A 19,082-nucleotide genomic window follows, 5' to 3' on the forward strand; every position below is an offset into this window, starting at 1 on the left:
CCAATTCCACCGAGAATGGTGTTCTCGGCTTAACAGGTGAAGTTACCTCGGCATCGGCATTATGTTGTTTCCTCTTGAGGTAATCTCTCAAGTCTTCTTTGCTCTGCCCAGGAGCTCGGCTATCTCCCGACTTTAGTCTTTTCGGCATACTACTCTTAGCTTCGTTATAGGCCCTTTTTCGACCTTTCTCCATGAGTTGTGTCGAAGCACAGCTCGTGCCTTTGAACATGCCGATGTTCTCTAGGTTTTGCTTCTTTAGTGCGATGTGTCCTTCGTGACTCTTCTCTCCTCGACTTTCCTCGCCCGACCTCCCTGGAAGGCCGGTGAGAGTGTTTTTCGCTTCTGGTGTGCTAAGGGGCTATTGGGATTGGTTTCTGCCCTCCCTTCTGGGCATTGGCCGCTGGAATCGGCGTGTCCTGCAATGAGAATAGTGGCTGCATAACGTTATTTTGTATTATAAAATTGACGACCGATTACAGGTCTGCCAACTTGTTTGCCATCTCTTTCACCTCTTTGTCCCTCCGCAGGCATCTATCCTTCCATACCTAGAGGTTGTCCTCATTGTAGTATCCACTTCGATCTGGTTTCTTTGGAACGTCGTCATCCTGGCCAACGTCTTTCTTATCGTGATTCTGGTTCTGAGTCTCCTCATTGCGACCATCTTTCTCCATATTAGGATCAATGTGCTTACCGTTCCCAACAGGGGTTTCGTCCCCAACCTTATCCTTATGTCTGTCACTGGCCATCTATTCTCCTTTCTTTCTCACAGACGGTGCCAAATTGTATGTGTCAATTTCCGACCACACTGCCAACTTAGTATTCAGCTAGAGAGCACTAGCAGAATAGATGGCGCCTGATTGACCTGCAACAAAAGAGAAGATTCCGGCGATGGTTCGTCCACCCAGGGGCACTCCAACGATCAAGTCAGTTATCTCTCAAAGATAAATCAAGTGCTTAACTCACTATTCAGAATACAAATTGCGTACCTTAGACCCATAGGGGTGTCTCTCTTTTATAGCCACCACTTACCTAATCCCAATAGAAGTCTTGCTTCAATGGACTTTGGATTACTGCTAATCTTGGACTCCCAGTAGGATTGGGATAAACTCTCTAAGAGTCTTATCTTTATCCAGACTGAAATCTTCTCCCATTCTAAGACTCTTGTCTCTTATCCGCTTATCTCGGATTCCGATATCTTCGGAGATAACCTCGGCCTAACCGAGATCACCTCAGCTTCGTGACCAGGACACGTGGCACCTTGGTTGACATATCAGCGTCACCTTGGCCACGTGTTGATACTCAGAAAATATATCCTCACAATTAAGATGGTTGATCATCATAATATATTTTCAGGTAAACACATGATTGCAAATATTATGAATTATAATAGGGCTATGTTGATGACAACCAAATAAATTGTCATTAAGAGTAAGAACTTTTTTTTAAAAATTGTGAATATTAATGCATTTTTTTATTATATAAAATTGTATTTAAGTGAGCACATGTACCTCACCAACGTGTAATTATTTTGAATTTTTCTAATTTAAATTCACTATTCTCTATTTTTTATATAATTTTAAATATTTTTCACACTCAATATGAAATTTTCACACTTCTATCAATATTAATGACAACTTTGATTATCAATTTTATATAAAATAATGAGAAAAAGTGTTCATGATTTCTTGGAAATTCTCTGTATTGTCTCAATTTGCAAGTTGATTGTCGACATCATATATCATTAATATGGTACCGTGTTAGCAACGTCGACGTTTTATATATCAAACAGAAGTACTGTTAATCTTGTGGAAAACTAAAAGCTTTTATAATTGTCAACTTGTAAACATTCATAAACAAAGGTTCATAATGATACATTAATAGTGAAGTTAACATACAACTACTTGTTTGTTATTGACAACCATTTAACTTAACTTTCATCAAACATTAGCCTGTTACGCTCCTCCGACATTGAAATCATTCATGTCGTTTCAAATAACATCTTATTTAACAATAGGACATAGGTATAAATATTTTTACAATCAATAAAAAAGAAAATAGATAAGAAATACTCATGTAAGATGCAGCATTGCATTATAGTGTCTTATTCACTAGAGTAACAGTTTAATTTTAAGACAAGATATAGCCATTCCATATACGTTGTCTCATTAGTTTTGTTTTCCTAATCACAATAATACATTCATAAACTTCTTTATCTTTTTATCTTATTAATGTACTCTTAATTATAAAATCATGTGAGATTTTGAGACACAAAAATTTGCCGATGTAATTTGAAGTGCATCAAAGAAAAATGTAAGAACAGAAGATTTCATATTGCACACCACCACACATAGAAATATAAAAGGGTCTTAAAACCGACTCAATTTTCAATTTTTATTAGTTGGAATAAGCTTAAACCATTGAATTTGAGGGTCATCATCACAGCTAGGGACATCTTTAACATTATCATCCAAGCAAAGACACTTCTTTGTTAGAATTGCTGAGGAATTGGAAGATCTACTCCACTCTAAGCACAAGTATGTCCCTTGTTCATCTTTGGCACCTACATGAAGCTTGGAGCTAGAAACCAATTCCCAAATACTCCGATGGCTCGAGCAATCATTGGAGAGAATCACAGGGAGCCCATTGCCAGAAATTGTTAGACACCAGGAAGTACCCTTTAGCTTGATCGGACTTCCATCTCCGTCGTGGCTCCATTGACTTGGGTTCCGGCAATCGCTTGTGTAGATGTCATCCTTGCCAACTTGGGCACATTGGCCACTTTGGGGATGGTACATTACATAGTTTGTTGGATTGTTGTTTGAACTTGGATCTTCATGGAACACAATAATGTCACAGTTAATCAGGAATGTCTCAAAGTAAATAATTTGCTTATGATGAAGGTAAATATTGCATTGATGTGCTTGAAAATTTTAAAGAAATAGAAATACTACCCAGCCAAGGATTCTCTATTCTTAAATCTTTCAGTTTATCTGTCTCAAAGTATTTATATCTATTGAATTATTTTAAAAAATTGAGATGTAGTAATCTGAACACATGACTTAGGGCAGGGGCGGAGGGAATGAGGGTTCAGAGGGGTGCCCCTCATGAGTTTTGGATTTTTTTTTTTTTTTTACAAACATAAAAAAAATATTTTATATAAAAATATTATTTAGAGTGAAATGTCAATGATATTTTTAAAATTATAAGAACAATAATTATTGTTTTGATTGAAAATAAAGAGACTACGATATTATTATCTATGAAAATTTCAATATAATGGTGATTTCTATCATTATTGATATGCAAACATAATTAATTTCAATGAAAATATAGAATTTATTGAATTGTTAAGTTACATTTAATATGCAGGGTTCAACCTCCATGTGTTTCTTTATTATTGGTTGGTAATATCACATGTCAATGATTGCGTGGTATGACTATTATATTGAATTTTTACGCATATTTTGTATAAAAAAATTTCTTTATCATTATATAATTTATTTTAAAACTTTATATCCATGACTTTTTTTAATGTTGTCCATGATATACTAATTACAAATAACATATCACTTTGTTTGGTTTGAGTTTTCTAAAAATACTTTTCAAAAAATTGTACGTTTTTGTTTTTTGTATTTTTTTGTTTTTATTGAATTTTTTTAATATTTTAAGTAATTTTTTAATTTTTAGATACACCTAATATAGATATGCTTAAAAAGTATAATTTTTGCGAAAAAATCTTTAAAAAATTCACTAAATACAAAAAATTTAAAAAATATATAAAAAATCAATACATTTTTCATATTTTTATGTATTTATTAATTTTTTAAAATATTTTTTTCACAAATATTTTATTTTTTTTAGATACATCATGTATCTAAAAAAGTATAAAAAAATACTTAAAATTTTAAAAATATTCACTAAAAACAAAAACAAAATAAACAAAATAAAATAAAAAATAAAAAATAAAAAACTTAATTTTCAAAAAACTTAATTCAAAAAACTCAAACTAAACACACTGAATTTTTTTTTTAATCTTTCTTGAAGTCAATCATAAAAATTTATGTAAAATATTTTTATAAATATTTTTAATATTGTAATTAAAAAGTGCCATTTTTAATTTATTTTCTTCGCTCCACCACTAACTTAGGGGATATGAATTTTTTGGGATAGAGATGGGAAAATTCGAATACAAAACATCTCATATCATATAACGAATGAAGGTAAAGACTTGGTGTACCAAAATATCTATCCCTTTATTCTCAATGACACATGATGTGCTAAAAATTTCAAACTATGAGAATCTTGGGGAATGAATATTACATGGCTAGTAGTATATTAATAACAAAGGGACAAAGGATTGTGTATCCCTAATAGCAGCCAGAAAATGAAATGTATGGATTTTGCTTATATTATTGAATAATCAATCTGGGATGTTTTAGAAAGTTGGTAAAAAATTAGTTTTTAGTTTTTTACCAAACCTTTTAGCTTTTTGGAAGTGATTTGAAAAATTGGTAAAAAATTACTTTTTTGCATTTTGATTTAATATTTGTTTATAGTATCACGTCACATTAAAAAAATCAAAATACTCTTACCCAACTTAGGAAATTTACTTTTTTACCCATGTGTGTGTTATTAACATGAGGGTAGTTACATAATTTCACAAGTTTGAATTTTTATCACTTCTCAGATGGTTTTGTTGCATTTGTAACTGCCCATGGCTTTTTTTCTCATGTTACAAAACATAGCTTTTTACTCTTCCCAAATGGCCACTCTGCGTTTCATCTTTTCCATTAAAGAAATAGTGCATACTTAAAATTTAATTTAAAGTATACAGATTATTATGGGTCAGGATTGCAAAAAGAGTCATTAAAGTATCATCTTGAATGAATTTTATGTATAAAAATAACGTTTGCAAATCATTTTCCTAAAATTTCTTATTAGATTATAAATGAAAACTAAAATGAAATGAACCATACTAACCTTGGGCAATCTGTTGTATAAGTCCCAACTTTTCTTGTATTTTTGAATCTCTAAGCTGGTCCCAATTAGCATCCAACACCCCATACACCTCTTCCATCCCAACTTGGCCTTCCCTAAGCATATAACTTCCTTGCAAAGTCCACAAAGCCCAGTCCAAATCTCTCTCTGCCAAAAGGCCCAACAAGCAATTAAAATACCTATTATCTCTCTCATTCGCGCCTCTCTCATCAAAACCAAACTCACTCAAAAACAGAGGAACCGGGTTGGGACCCGTGACCAAAAAACCCGACTTGTCGATGAACCATTGAGTCACATTTGCACAGTATTGGTTTGTTTGGTGCAGCCACTTCTCTAGTGGGTCACCAAATGAGTACCAATGGGCCTCATAGACCAACTTGGAGCCCAAGTTCAGGCCCAAGGGCTTTTGTTTTAAGAAGCTGAGATTGGTGTCGAATGAAAGCCCAGAGATAATCACTAGCACATCTGGGTTTTCTTTGTGGATCGCTTCTGCGCCCATTTCGATGTACTTGTACCAATCGTCCTCGTTTTGGCGTGGCCCACGTAGCTCGTTTCGCATGCTCATAGCCACCACCTGTTTTTAAGGAGTAAAAGTAAATAAAATTTGAATTCTCTCTTATAAATTATGTTATGTATAGTTGTTGTTGGTGGTGGTATTTATCATTTTTTTTTAAGAGGGGGAAAACATTGAATTTCTTCTCTCCCCTTTGTTGAGCCTAAAGTAAACTATAAGAAATTTCTTTATATAAACAAAAAGCGAAAAAGTTTAGGAATACATAAATAAATAAATGTCATAATCGAATTTAGCTTTTTTATATGAGATGAGTCTTACCTTTTTATGAGTCCATATTTATTCATGTATAAAAGTTGTGTCCGATTATGTGATTGATTTCGGTGCAGGTATAAGAACTATTATATAAACCAATAAATTTTATAAAAAATTATTAATTCATAGAATAATGAAATTTTCAAAATTGAAATATGAGTCTATGATAAATGTTACATCATATTTGCACATCATTATTCAAACTACAAACATGATTTAAGTATGAATGAAATCAACTTCATGAAAGCAACCAAACTGTTTTCAATATTAAAAGAAATATGAAATTAATGAACTAATGATTGCTCTCTTTTGCTGGTTGGGTTACCTATAGATGCATGTTTACACATACATGGATATTCGCAAATGAAAATTAATAATTAGGTTGCAAAACTCAATAATATATATGTAAGTATACAAAATAAATGATTTGATAATCGAAATTAGATGTTTAATCTTATGACACGAACAACATCCTCCAATTGAGATGAGTGATTGGAGAGAAATCAAGTCCAAAAAGCAAATAGGGTGATTTGTTGAGAAATGAAAGGAGAAAGCAAAAGATATTCTTTCTTTTTTGTGTGTGGATAATTTAGGAAAGATACAGAGAAAATAGTATATTCCTCTCGTTTAAAAAAAAAAAAAGTGCAAATAAAAAATATTTTGTTATGCAAATAAGAAGGGACTATTGTTTAGTAGTTACAATTCAGCTTTTAAGTATTGCATTTAAAATTGTGAGATTCGAACTTAAGGGTGAATTCACTACCCAACAAAAAATATTAAGATTTTAGAAATCAAAATTTAAGAATAAAATTATTTTTTAGTGACCAAATATTTTTATTGAGAAAAGTGCAGTTATTATATTTTTAGTAACGAAAATTGGACATTAATAATGAATTATTATCCTTTTGGACCAAATTTTTTATCTCAAAATATAAATTATTTTGAGACTAAATTATTTTGTCTCTAAAAGTCTATTTATTAGTGACATTATCAAAATTTTATCGCTAAAGGCCTTCTTTTTTACATTTCGGGGCGACGTTTTGATAACGATTCTTATGATGATGAAAATTGATCCCTAAATGTCTTTTATAACAAAATTTTCACTTTTAAAAACTAAAACATTTAATCTCTAAAATTCTTAAAATGACCGTACATTTTTTTTAGTAAAGAGGGGAAAAAAATAAAGAAAAAATTTGATATCTTCTCAAAACACTCAATTCAAACAAACTGAAAGTATAAATGTATGGTTCTCTACAAAATGACAATAACAATTCAGAAAAGATAAACACCCAAAAATTATAATCTAAAATTTTATCATGAAAAGACATTGAACTTTCTGAGCTAAATTCTGAGAGGGAGGGGGGGGGGGGGGGGGGGGAATCAATTATCATAATATAAAAAAATAAAAATGAACATAGTACCAACCAAAATTTAGGCAGTTTCAAAGAATTCACTCACAGTAGGTATGCCTTTATACTCCTTAGCAACCATGGACAAGCCTTGCGACCATTCACTGGGATCAAAATACTCATCCCCAAAGAACCCATTTCCATCATTCTCATCACAGCACCATTTAGGCAAACTAACATGATTATCCAAAACCACCATGATTTCATGTTTTCCAAGCTCATCAACCACAGCTCTCTGTGCTTCATTCAGTCTCATCTTCAACAACTCGGGGTTATTCTCAGCCATCCCTGCCATGGCCTCTTTCAACCCCCATGAATCAAGAGACTCCGAGACTGTGATGTTTGTATAGTTATCCCTCGTGAACATGTATGTTGCCCACGTGAGTCGCACGCAGTTGAACCCGTTTGAAGCTACGAAAGCCGCGATGTGTTTGAGTGGTTTTTTGTGTAGGCCTTCGGCTACCATGGCGTGCAGGTGTCCAGGCCAGTTCACGCACATTAGTTTGACACGGTGCCCTGATGGGGCGTCAACGATCCATCGTGATGTGGTGGAGAGAGGAAGAGAATGAGAGAGAGCGAAGAAGAAGAAGATGGAGATGAAGAAGATGAAGATTTTCATGTACATTGGTTTTTGAATGGAGAGAGTGATATGAGTTTGTAACAACCCCAAAAGCTGTGTACATTGGTTTCAATTACTGTCCTCTCTGATGTGTCTTAAATTCTCTCATGTCACGTATAAATAAGGCGAGAGTAAGTGCATGAACACAAAAATATATCACACAGAATATATATAGATGAATAAGATTTTTTTAGGAGAAATTATAAATACATCTCTTGAGATTTATTTAAAATATAAATTATCCTATATGGTTTAAAAAATTACAAATATTTTCTTGTCAGAATTTTTTATTTAACAAAATTAATTGTAAAAGTGAAATTTCTAAATGTTTACCTATACAATAATTAAATTATTAATTGAAATAAAATTTTAACATTATTAAAAACTGTTAATTAACTTGACGATTTATTAACAAAAGGACCTATTTGTTAGAAACCTTAGGGGCATAATGCAATTTTTAAAATTACAGAAAATAATTTGTAATTCAAGTAAATCTCAAGGGTGTATTTATAATTTTATCGAATTTTTTAAAGGAGAATTTTTTGGACAATTTTTATAGAATTTAGGCCATGTTTGTTTGGGCGGACTGGATTAGCATTCCTATGACTAATAGTCTTAGGATTACGAATCCGTTGGATTATGTATCCTATCTTAACTAATAGTCAAGTTTAAAATAATTAGTCCCTACTTCAATGGTTTAACCAAACATCGGATTAATAATTTTATTGGACTATTAGTCAAATCCCAAGCTCATGTCCACCCAAACAAACATGACCTTAGTGTATTCTGTTTTTGGTTTATGTGTTCAACAACCAACTGATAAAAAATTGATTTAAAATAAAGACGAAAGGGATTGAAAGGTTTACCGACATGTGGATACCGAACACAAAATGTAGGATTCATCAAAAGTGGATCGTATTAACAAATTTTCAGCAAACTTTTATTTCGCGTTGACTTGATTTTTTCGTAATAAAATTAATAAAAAGTAAATTAAAATAAAGAAGAAATGAACGAAAAGGCTTACCCAAGATGGACGCGTGGGGTAGAGTTGCATGCAGCTGGACATGTGACTTTAAAAAGCAGTAAAAAAACAAATAATTACTCAGTATTTTCAAATTACCAGCTCAAGAGGTGGTTGGTGGTTCTTTCGAATTAATAAAAGCACTGATAATAAAACAAGTGAAACTGAGCTATTCAAATTTTGGTGGATAGGATAATACAAGGTCTAACCCGTTCACTATTTTGGGTAATGGTAAAAATATTAAATTTTTTATTAAATAAATGATTAAATATCTCATACGGATATGGAGTCTGTAATTTTGTAAATTCAACACTCATGTGAGACATTTGATTATTTATTTGATAGGAAATTTAGAACTAATAGCATTTTCTTATTTTTGGTACCTTAAAAATAGGCTCAAATTGCTCCCCTTTTTAGTTTGTGTCTTATTGAAACAATTTCAATTTGGAACTTTATTAGTCTAGAATATCATAGGCACATTTCAAATCCTGAGTATGATCTTCTAACAAGAAATTATTTGATAGAAAATATTTCAAGTTGCGTTACAAAAATTGTGAAGAAGATGAAGAGAGAAAGTAATAGTGATGGGTTACAAGATTTTCACTAACATCACTTTTGACTACAGAGTGAGGAGATTGTATGATGAAGTTTGTAACCCCCAAAAGCTTTGTCTTGGTTATCTTTTGGAAATGAGGTCACTTTAGACCCAGCTGAATGTCACTGTCCTCTTCCCTCTTGTCTTGGTCTTCAATTCTTTTTCCATCACATTAATCAAAGTTTCTATCACATGACGTCATACTAATGAAAACAAATTTACAAAAAAAACAAGGGACAGAAAATGGATCCCCTAATATGTATATGGTGTGGATTTACATACAAATGAAGACATGGGTCCTAAAAAATCACTAATCAAAGAGTAATAATGGAGAATTTTTGAATTATCAACTCAACTTGTTAAGATAAAAATGTTAAAAAATAAGATAAATAGAGTCGATCTAAAGAAATAGATTCTAAAAAGAAAGTAATAATTGAGAAATTTTGAATTATAAACTTAAAACGTTAAAAATAAAATAAATATAGTTGATTTGACTCACTTTGATCAATGATAATGTAATGAATAATTTTCTCAAAAAATAAACAAAAATGTGGTTGTAATAGTTGGTGAGTTTCAGTGCACTGCATGTACAAATTACGTGGCAAGTTCTGGTTTTGTTTTGCTGCCTCTATATGGCTTGGCTCCATTTTCTCTTCTTTCTTTGTCTTCTTCTTTATATCTAGCAATTTGAGTTTATAATGGGATAAAAAAAAAATTTTGATCACGGATTGTAATATGAACAAATTGTAGTTTGTGCCTATAGGCTACATAGCTTTCTAAGGTCCAATGAATTTGGATTTTACTTTTTTACATTTTATTTTTTTAAAAAAAAATTGGAATAAAATTGTATTTCTGTTTCACTCCTTTCTTTCGGATCTTATGAACAACGGTGGCCTTGAATTCTAAAGGGACAACAGTTTAGGCACTCATTGAGGCTCATTAAGAGATCGGAAGACCTTTTCATTTGCGTATAAAACTAATTTACTTCAAATATCTTTTTTAGGTTCTCTCCTATTTTGATAGTTTATTTATATATAATTGTAATTTAATTTTTTTTTTTTTTTAAAAAAAAAAGAATTACATGGAACTAGATATATAAATGTAAGCAACCAAAGCCGGCCCTGGGTATAGGCCCACCAAGTCATGGCTTAGGCTCTTTAAAATAGACCCAAAAAAAGATCCCCTTCTATTATAGTTTAGCGTAATATATTATGTATGTTTTAAGTCTAAACAAAATTAAAAAAGACCCAAAGTAACGTAAAATAAATTGACTAATTAAAAAATTAAAAAGCCCATTCAAAATTAAAAGGGCACACTAACGAATTTCTTAAGAATTTAGAGCAAGTGTGATTGATTTATTTGTTTCTAAAAATACAAAAAGAGCCTGGATCAAGTGATATTTATTAGTTATTGTAATATAATGCTAAGTATTTTTTGTAATTTTGACACAAATTTTTATTCTTTACCTTCGAAAAAAATTTCGTTGAATAAAAAAAATATATGTAAAAGACTCCAAATAATTTAGTGATATTTATTACTTGATCATTAATTTTAAGCTCTGAAAATCTCAGGATCAGGCCTGATCTTTGCTCAGCGATGTGGCAATGAATGCGAAATCTCTCTCAAGTGCAAGTTCACAACCCATATTGTTGAGGCTTTTCCCAAATTAAGTCAAAATAGCAACTTAATTCTCGAACTAGGCCTAATTTGGACGGAATTCCCAAACTAGGCTAAAGTGCTATTACAAATCACGCTTTCACTGTTTCCAGATCCCTCCCATGGAAAATTTGTGAAATAATAAAAGCGTGGTTACAAACCACGCTTTTAATTAAGAAAGCATAGTTACAAATCACGCTTTTAAGGAAATTTCATTTATACATAAAACGTGGTTAAAAAGCACGCTTTTAACCAAAATTTGTTTTTTTCAGAAAACGTGGTTTCAAACCACGCTTTTACTGTGCTTATAATTAAATTTTGTATTCTGAAGAAAACGTGGTTCTAAACTACGCTTTCACTGTGCATATTTCTTTTCTTAATAAAGCGTGATTCACAATCACGCTTTCACTGTTAAACACAGGAAGCGTGGATTGCAACCACGCTTTTATTGTTCATTTAAATTTTATTTTTTTTATTTTTTTTTTTCTGTTGTCATTGTTTTGGTGATAATGTAATTCATAAATTTTTTTTAACTTTACTAAAGCCGTTCTCATGTTAAATTTTTTTTTTTTTTCTTTTGTCTTTGTTGTGGGTTAGAAGGTGTAATTCAGAAATTTTTTTTGGCTTTACTAAAGCCGTTTTCATGTAATTTTTTTTTTTGTTTTTCCTTTTGTCTTTGTTTTGGGTTAGAAGGTGATAATGTAATTTAGAAATTTCTTTTGACTTTACTAAAACCGTTTTCATGTAGAATTTTCTTTTTTTTGTTTTGGGTTACGAGGTGTTATTCAGAAATTTATTTTGGCTTTACTAAAGCCGTTTTCATTTAAATATATATTTTTTTTCTTTTGTCTTTGTTTTGGGTTAGAAGGTGATAATGTAATTCAGAAAACCGGTTTAGTAAAACCGTTTTCTAGCCGTTTTCATTATTTATTTATTTTTTTCGTCTTTGTTTTGGGTTCGAAGGTGATATGCATGCTCTACAGTCCGAAGCACACCCACACACTACGCAGTTCGACGAACAACGACGAAGGGTGAGACGCAAAGAGCACCGCGAAGTAGGCCAAGAAGACGAAGGCCACCGCAAGAGCTGCAGCAAGAAAGAAGAAGAGAAAGACCTCAAATTTTGGTAATGTATTTTTTACATACAAATGGTACTTTTTTCGTTTTTTGCTATGTAATGTAACTTGTATGTAATTTGAATTCTGATTACGAACAGGAACTTATATAATGTAAATATTTGGTTGGAGTTGATGTTATTGTGATTCAATTGGTTTCGCTTATTTCATAAGACTGATGTCGTGCAATCAATGAATGAATGGAAAGATTATTTGTTTTATTCAATTGGTAGTGTATTTTTTGTAAGAATGAGAACGTTATTTGTTATATTCAATGAATAATGGTTACATTTTTGGGTTGTCACGATTGAGAAGATGAACAAGTTAAGAGAATGTGTATTTCTCCTAAAATAAATTTTGTCAACATTTTTGTAATAAAACTTAATACATAATATACGAAATCACTAATTTACTAAATACTCATACAGGCATGAAAACAACATAACTGAAGTTGCAAATTTAACAGTTTTCAGTTACATAAGTAGTACAGACATAAGTCTCCCACAAAAATACATTCTGGACACCATGAACTGAATACACAATACATACATCCTGGACACCCTGAACTAAACACACAATACATAAACATAACAGTTAGACAGACAAATATTAGGCAGACAATCTGACAAACTCATTATGGAAACACTTAGTCTAACACAGACATTACATATTAATGCATGACATAATATTGCTGATGTATAGACATAAACACCTAATTCGCACTTAAATCGGCAATCTCAGAGTCTGAATAATCCAAAAGCTCAGCGTCAGAGACAAGTTCAGGATCCTCCATGATACCCTTGATAGCCACAACATTTGGTTCTGTTCTGTTCTTCTGGGCATCCTTCTTAACTATGTATAGTTGCATATCGCGAGCTAACCTACGGCGCATTTGAGAAATCTCACGTTGTAATCTTTCACATAGTCGATCAACATTATCAGGATCTTCCTTTTGGATCTCAACAGAACGTACTTTTGGCACCTTAAGTTGATTTTCGCGACTTAAGGTTTCCAGCTGTACCCGCTCTATGAATAGTGTGGGCCACTTGAGATGAGTAGCGTCAGATAAACCATATCCTGTTTGATTGTCAAATGGCTCCATATATGAACCTCCTTGAACTCGATAATACTTAGGCATCAAAAAATGTCGCTTTCCAAACTTATCACGATAACCACAAGCATAATCTAAAACAGGTATTGTTGTTTCGTCTTCAACATCGCCACGTCCCATTTTCCCTCCTCGTCGTGAACTGTCACCCCTTTGCAAGTTCCTGCCACCTCTGCGATTCTCACTCCCTCCCATGAATCGTGTAGCCATGCTAATTTTTTTAAACAAATGAATGATAATTTCATAGGGCGAAATGAGTTGTAAGGTTATGCCTTCACCTTTAGTCGTTTATATAGTTGGTTATGAACGGCTTTAGAAAGACATTGAAGAAAAAACCATAGAAAATAAATGCCTCTGCATGACAATCCCACATATACGAACAAGGTATGAGTTGTCACTAGAATGAAAAAACAGAGAAAAACAAATACTGTGTACCAAGTCACGTGACTTGACAATCCATCTGCATATACCGACAAAATAAGGACATGCTCACTGTAAGGTAAATCAGTGAATTCACTGTTTCCATGTGACTTTCTGAATTGACAATTCCACATATATCAATAAGAGATGAGTTGTCACTGTAATTAGAAAACAGAGAAAAAGCAATGCCTGTGCACCAAGTCACATGACTTAACAATCCATCTGCATATACTGACAAAATAAGGGCATGCTCATTGTACGGTAAATCAATGAATTCACTGTTGCCATGTGACTTTCTGAATTGAGAATCCCACATATATCAATAAGAGATGAGTTGTCACTGTAATCAAAAAATCGAGAAAACCAAAGCCTGTGCACCAAGTCAAATAGTGATCCTCTAGGTAAAAAAATTTTACAGTTGATTAATTACATATTGAATTGCATATCATAATTTTCTCATAATTTTTGGGAGTGAAAATCTATATTAACTGGTGCATTCAAATCTGTCTAGAAAACTGGTGTTAACTAGTAATTTCGAAAGTGTTGTTCTGTGTGGGTATAAATCCGAAAAATATCAAATCAGCGTCATTAGAACTGGTTACAAGTCTAGTTTCTTACATTTTTGGCCTTGCGTTGATTGCTATTCTATACTAAGAGAATCGTCAATTTCTTTAAAGAGGTGCAGAAAACAATCTGTTTGGGTATAATTAATTGTAAATAGATATTTTGACAAGCAAATCAAGTAAAACCAATTGGGTTTTAAACTTAGTCCCCCAACTGGACCAACCACTTGACTTTGAGCTTGTTTGTCCAGCCTCCAAGTTTAGTTTTCTGTCAACCCCCCATTCCTTACCAGAGTCATCATTTTGGCTGGACTTCCAAGAATTGGAAGGCAACTCTTTCTTCTTTTCTAATGGAGATTGAAATTCTTTACCTAGAGGATCACTGTTTGACGAGCCCCAGTTAAGGGAAGCTTTTCACTGAGCTACCTGTTCTGTTTTATGTGTTGTTGAAGGCGGTAGTTCGTTTGTTTGAACTTTATTAGTCCCCCAACTGGACTAACCACTTGGCTTTAAGCTTGTTTGTCCAGCTCCCAAGTTTAGTTTTCTGTCAACCCCTCATTCCTTACCTGTGTCATCATTTTGACTGGACTTCCAGGAATTGGAAGGCGACTCTTTCGTCTTTCTTAATGGAGATTGAAATTCTTTACATAGAAGATCAGTATTTGAGGAGCCCCAGTTAAGGGAAGCTTTTGACTGAACTACCTATTCTGTTTTCTGTGTTGTTGAAGGCGGCAATTCGTCTGTCGTAACTTTATTAGTCCCCTAATTAGACCAACCACTTGGCTTTGAGATTGTTTCTCCAGCTAACAAATTCTGTTTTATCTGTCAAAATGCATTTGTTTTCCTCTCCCTATATTTCCATGTTCTATTGGAATAGACGGTGCATTAAGTTTTGTATGTTTCTAATGTGAACTTGTACAATATATTGTTGTTATGCAATGCAACATTGTTGTGATTTTGTGTATACTTTTGTATTCATGATATTATATTTCTATATTAATTTCATTTTATGAGATAATTGGTGGGGGTAAATTTTCATGACACTCCTAGTGTCTACAAATTTGAAAGCACAAACCTTAATTTTGTTTTCTCTCTCTGTCTCTTTCTCGTTGATATTAAATTTTCATGACACTCCTAGTCATACTCTCATAAAAATCATAAAAAAAATTATTAACACAAATTTTCAAAATAAGTTTAAGTTTTTTTAAATGTCTTCATAAACATTTAACATGTAAATATTTTTTTGAAATACTTCAAAATTTCATAAACAAAATTAAAAAAACTAAATAAAGTACAACATCAAAAACTTTATAAGTCTACTGATATGTCAAGAAGAGGATTGGTTGATAATTAAATATTATCTGATTATCAACCAATCATCTTCTTCACACATCACTGAGTCTATAAAGTGGGTACAAAAAATAGAGTTGTATATCATGTTTGAAAAAAAAAAACCTTAAGTATTCACATAATTCAACATTCATTAATCCAGAACATTCATTAACTTATTGCAATTCAATAAAGAAAGTCATGAACTAATAAAGAAAATACTTATAAATGTAGTTATTTCATAAACTTCAGGTTCATATAACAAATACTTTAAATACATCCGTAAGTTAAATGAACAACAACATTGTCTTACACTCTAGTAACGAAGATATGACACAACATACAAACATATATGAAAGATAAAGGTGTTTGATTTCTCATTCCTTATCTGACATGTAGTAGTCAGAGAGATATTTTTCATTGTTTAAGACATTATTTCGCTCAATCACTATCAAATCTCTGTTGCTTCCTTCTGTCATTTCGGTGGCTAGCTGAAGCATGAAATGTCGACATCTCCGCATCAACATTTTGTTGTTCTCCTTCTTAATTCTACTAACTGCTTTTTCATAGTAACTCATATTTCATTTCGCCATGGTTAATGAACGACGATGAGAGACCGGTGCCCCAAAGTTACGTAGATCATTAAACAATCCTTCTTGCTCTGTTACCCTGAACGCCCATTCTGCTCGGATACCAGCATAATAATCCTTCGAACTCGAGTACTTTTCGCTCTTGTAGTCATAAGTAAATGGAGGTAGTAGCCACACTTTCGGATTTCTTTGCCGGCATGAACTTCTTGCACCTCTTGAAGACATTGTTCATAAAATAAAAAATAATAATAATAATAGTAGTAATTGTAGATGTATTACTATTGTTATGACTTGAACAAACATCATACTGGGGCTAGCACTATTTATAGACATCGTATTGGGGGTTAACTAGAAATGATCTGGTGACGATAATTGAGTTGGGGCACTATGGAAGAAGTGATACCCGTGATATTATTTTATCTTATTTATTTCATGCACTCCTGAGTACCCGTCACTTTGTGTACCTGTGATATAGTCACGGACATGGTTGTCAGATAAAATCATAATTGTAGGCCGTCCTTTTCACAATGCAATCCCTTCATATTCGAGCAGTGAGTTGTCAAATTAATCAGTAATGCAGTGAGCTGTCACATCGCCACATGAAACTATTTTTTCATGCTTACGTTTTTTAATACAATAAGTAGCCACTTCGAATTGACGATTTCAGCACAAATTGGTGTTTTCAAAATTTTATAAATGAAATCATAAAATGAAACAGCGGCTTTAATTTTCCTTGTTTTAAAGTAATATTGTTCATAAACAACTATGAAACAGAGTGCAAGTAAATACACAACCGTCCAACTCACTTCGACCTACAAAACTATCGTTGATTTTTTCACCAAAATAATAAAATGGTCACCTGATATGTAAACAAGATTGGCACTGCAGCCTATATTTTATCTTATTTTCACTTAATGAACTTCACAGTCATCCCCTTTTCTCCTCTTTGCATTTTCTGCTTCTTTTTATATTCGGTAAATTATACTTCACTCCTTCAGTCCTTTATGTAATTGTTTATCAACACTATTGCCATGTGGTCGTATTAATGTGACTTAGATGAATTCTGAAATGTGAGGAAAAAACAAAGCATCTAAGTTGCGTTGCACAAAGTCACATGCATCACGTAATGTGAGGGAAAAAGTCACAAAGTATATAATTTACAAAGTCAGAAAGTCACATGCATCACTACATCACTGCATAAAGTGACATGCATCACTGCATCACTGCACAAAGTCACATGCATCACTGCATCGCTGCACAAAGTCACATAGCATCTGAGGAAAAAACAAAGCATACAAATTATTACGTATGTTCAAGTCACTGCACTGCATCACTAAGAAATGTAGGATGTATTATCGTACCATACCTACTGTGCCCATGTGAATTCTGCAATTCATAAAATTTTTGAGGGGGTGTCAGAACAAAATAACAAAACAATTAGACCCTTTGTGTTTAAAAAGCCACCCTATGCAGCCCCAAATAGATTCATAAACGTTGAAGATAAAATATTATACAGTTAGAATGTATTGAAGATTAATTTGTAGTAGAGTTAGAATGAATGGATTTTTCGATGTACAGAACTTGAAAGTGTTACAGATAAAACCTAGCCTAGTATGCAGACAAGAACAACACCAACTTAAATGAACACATAATTAACTTCAAATTAAATTAGTCAAATTTCTCCAATTAAATTAAATGAAATATGTAAGGTAAAAAGTGAAATTAAGTATATTCTCAAGGCAAAATAAATTGAATTATATTTATAAGCGGGAAAAATTAAATTAAATTTCTAAGCGGATTTGAATTTTACTTAAAACCTTCAGATATGCACTGAGTAGTAAATAAAAGTCGAAATGACAACTTCTATAAAGTTGATGCATAGTTGTTCAGGTCATAAAAGTTGACGTGACAACCCTAATGCATAGTTGTTTACAATAATTTCATACATACAGCTACCCTGTGTATATGTGGTATAAATATCGCATCATACCACAACAAAAGTTTTATAGCTATTTCAAGCGATATCATCATGAGATATACGGTGGTTGATCTATATTCAGCAATGGGTCGCTATTGCGTTGCAGATGGAGATGAATTTCAATACCCATTAAATCCAAATTTGCGTTACTCACATGCCACCGTCAATACCATGAGAGCTGAGTAGGAATTTCGCATAACTCGAGCAAACGTTCTCGTTGAGCTATGTTGTGAAGTCAATATTAAATTTCCTCGCCGGTTAGCCATGTGTATGCCAACTGACACTCCACAATTGTTGCAAAGGGCATTGCATTGTATCCGCGACGAAATTAATTGCATGACCCAACGTTTGCAAAGGTCCTCACTAATGAAGACCGCAAATGAACATGCCGAATATGGGTTAATGCATGATGCACACCAATACTTCGCCTGGAACATGGATGTTATGTATGAATCTGATATTGAGATGTCAGATGATGATGATAATAAATGAAATTGTTTGGATGAATGACCAAACCATTTATCTTGTATTGGATTTGTAATGCTTATCCACGACTTATCAATGAAGGGAAATATTTCAATTATTTTTGAAGAGTTCTTATAATTCTACAAATAACAAATACCTTTACTTTCTCTTCGTTATTTTTATTTTGAAGAACGCTACTTGAACTAAACTTTCATAATTTCATGCATTATTGATGTGGAATATAATGATGATACTGAATGAACCAAACGTTTTCATTCAGTATAATGGCTTTGCAATGCTTATACATGAGTTATCAATAGGAAGAGAAATTCGTAACGAATCTTGACATGTGTACTTATAAATGTAGTGATTTCATAAACTTCAGGTTCA

At 32.6% G+C, this 19,082-nt stretch overlaps 1 protein-coding gene across 1 annotated transcript; it reads right to left on the bottom strand.

Annotated features, from left to right (window-relative positions):
* Window positions 1-2,366: 2,366 nt before the first annotated feature.
* On the bottom strand, window positions 2,367-7,993 carry LOC114320801 (glycosyl hydrolase 5 family protein). The gene is made up of 3 exons (XM_028267867.2): window positions 7,283-7,993; window positions 4,981-5,572; window positions 2,367-2,830 (listed from the first exon to the last, which is right to left on the bottom strand). Exons 1-3 carry the CDS (start codon window positions 7,856-7,858, stop codon window positions 2,385-2,387), a joined length of 1,614 nt encoding a protein of 537 aa, XP_028123668.2. The 5' UTR covers window positions 7,859-7,993; the 3' UTR covers window positions 2,367-2,384.
* Between the last annotated feature and the right edge of the window lie 11,089 nt (window positions 7,994-19,082).

This window comes from Camellia sinensis, chromosome 11 (genome assembly GCF_055761805.1).
Source record: "Camellia sinensis isolate YWXY chromosome 11, ASM5576180v1, whole genome shotgun sequence".
NCBI lineage: Eukaryota > Viridiplantae > Streptophyta > Magnoliopsida > Ericales > Theaceae > Camellia > Camellia sinensis.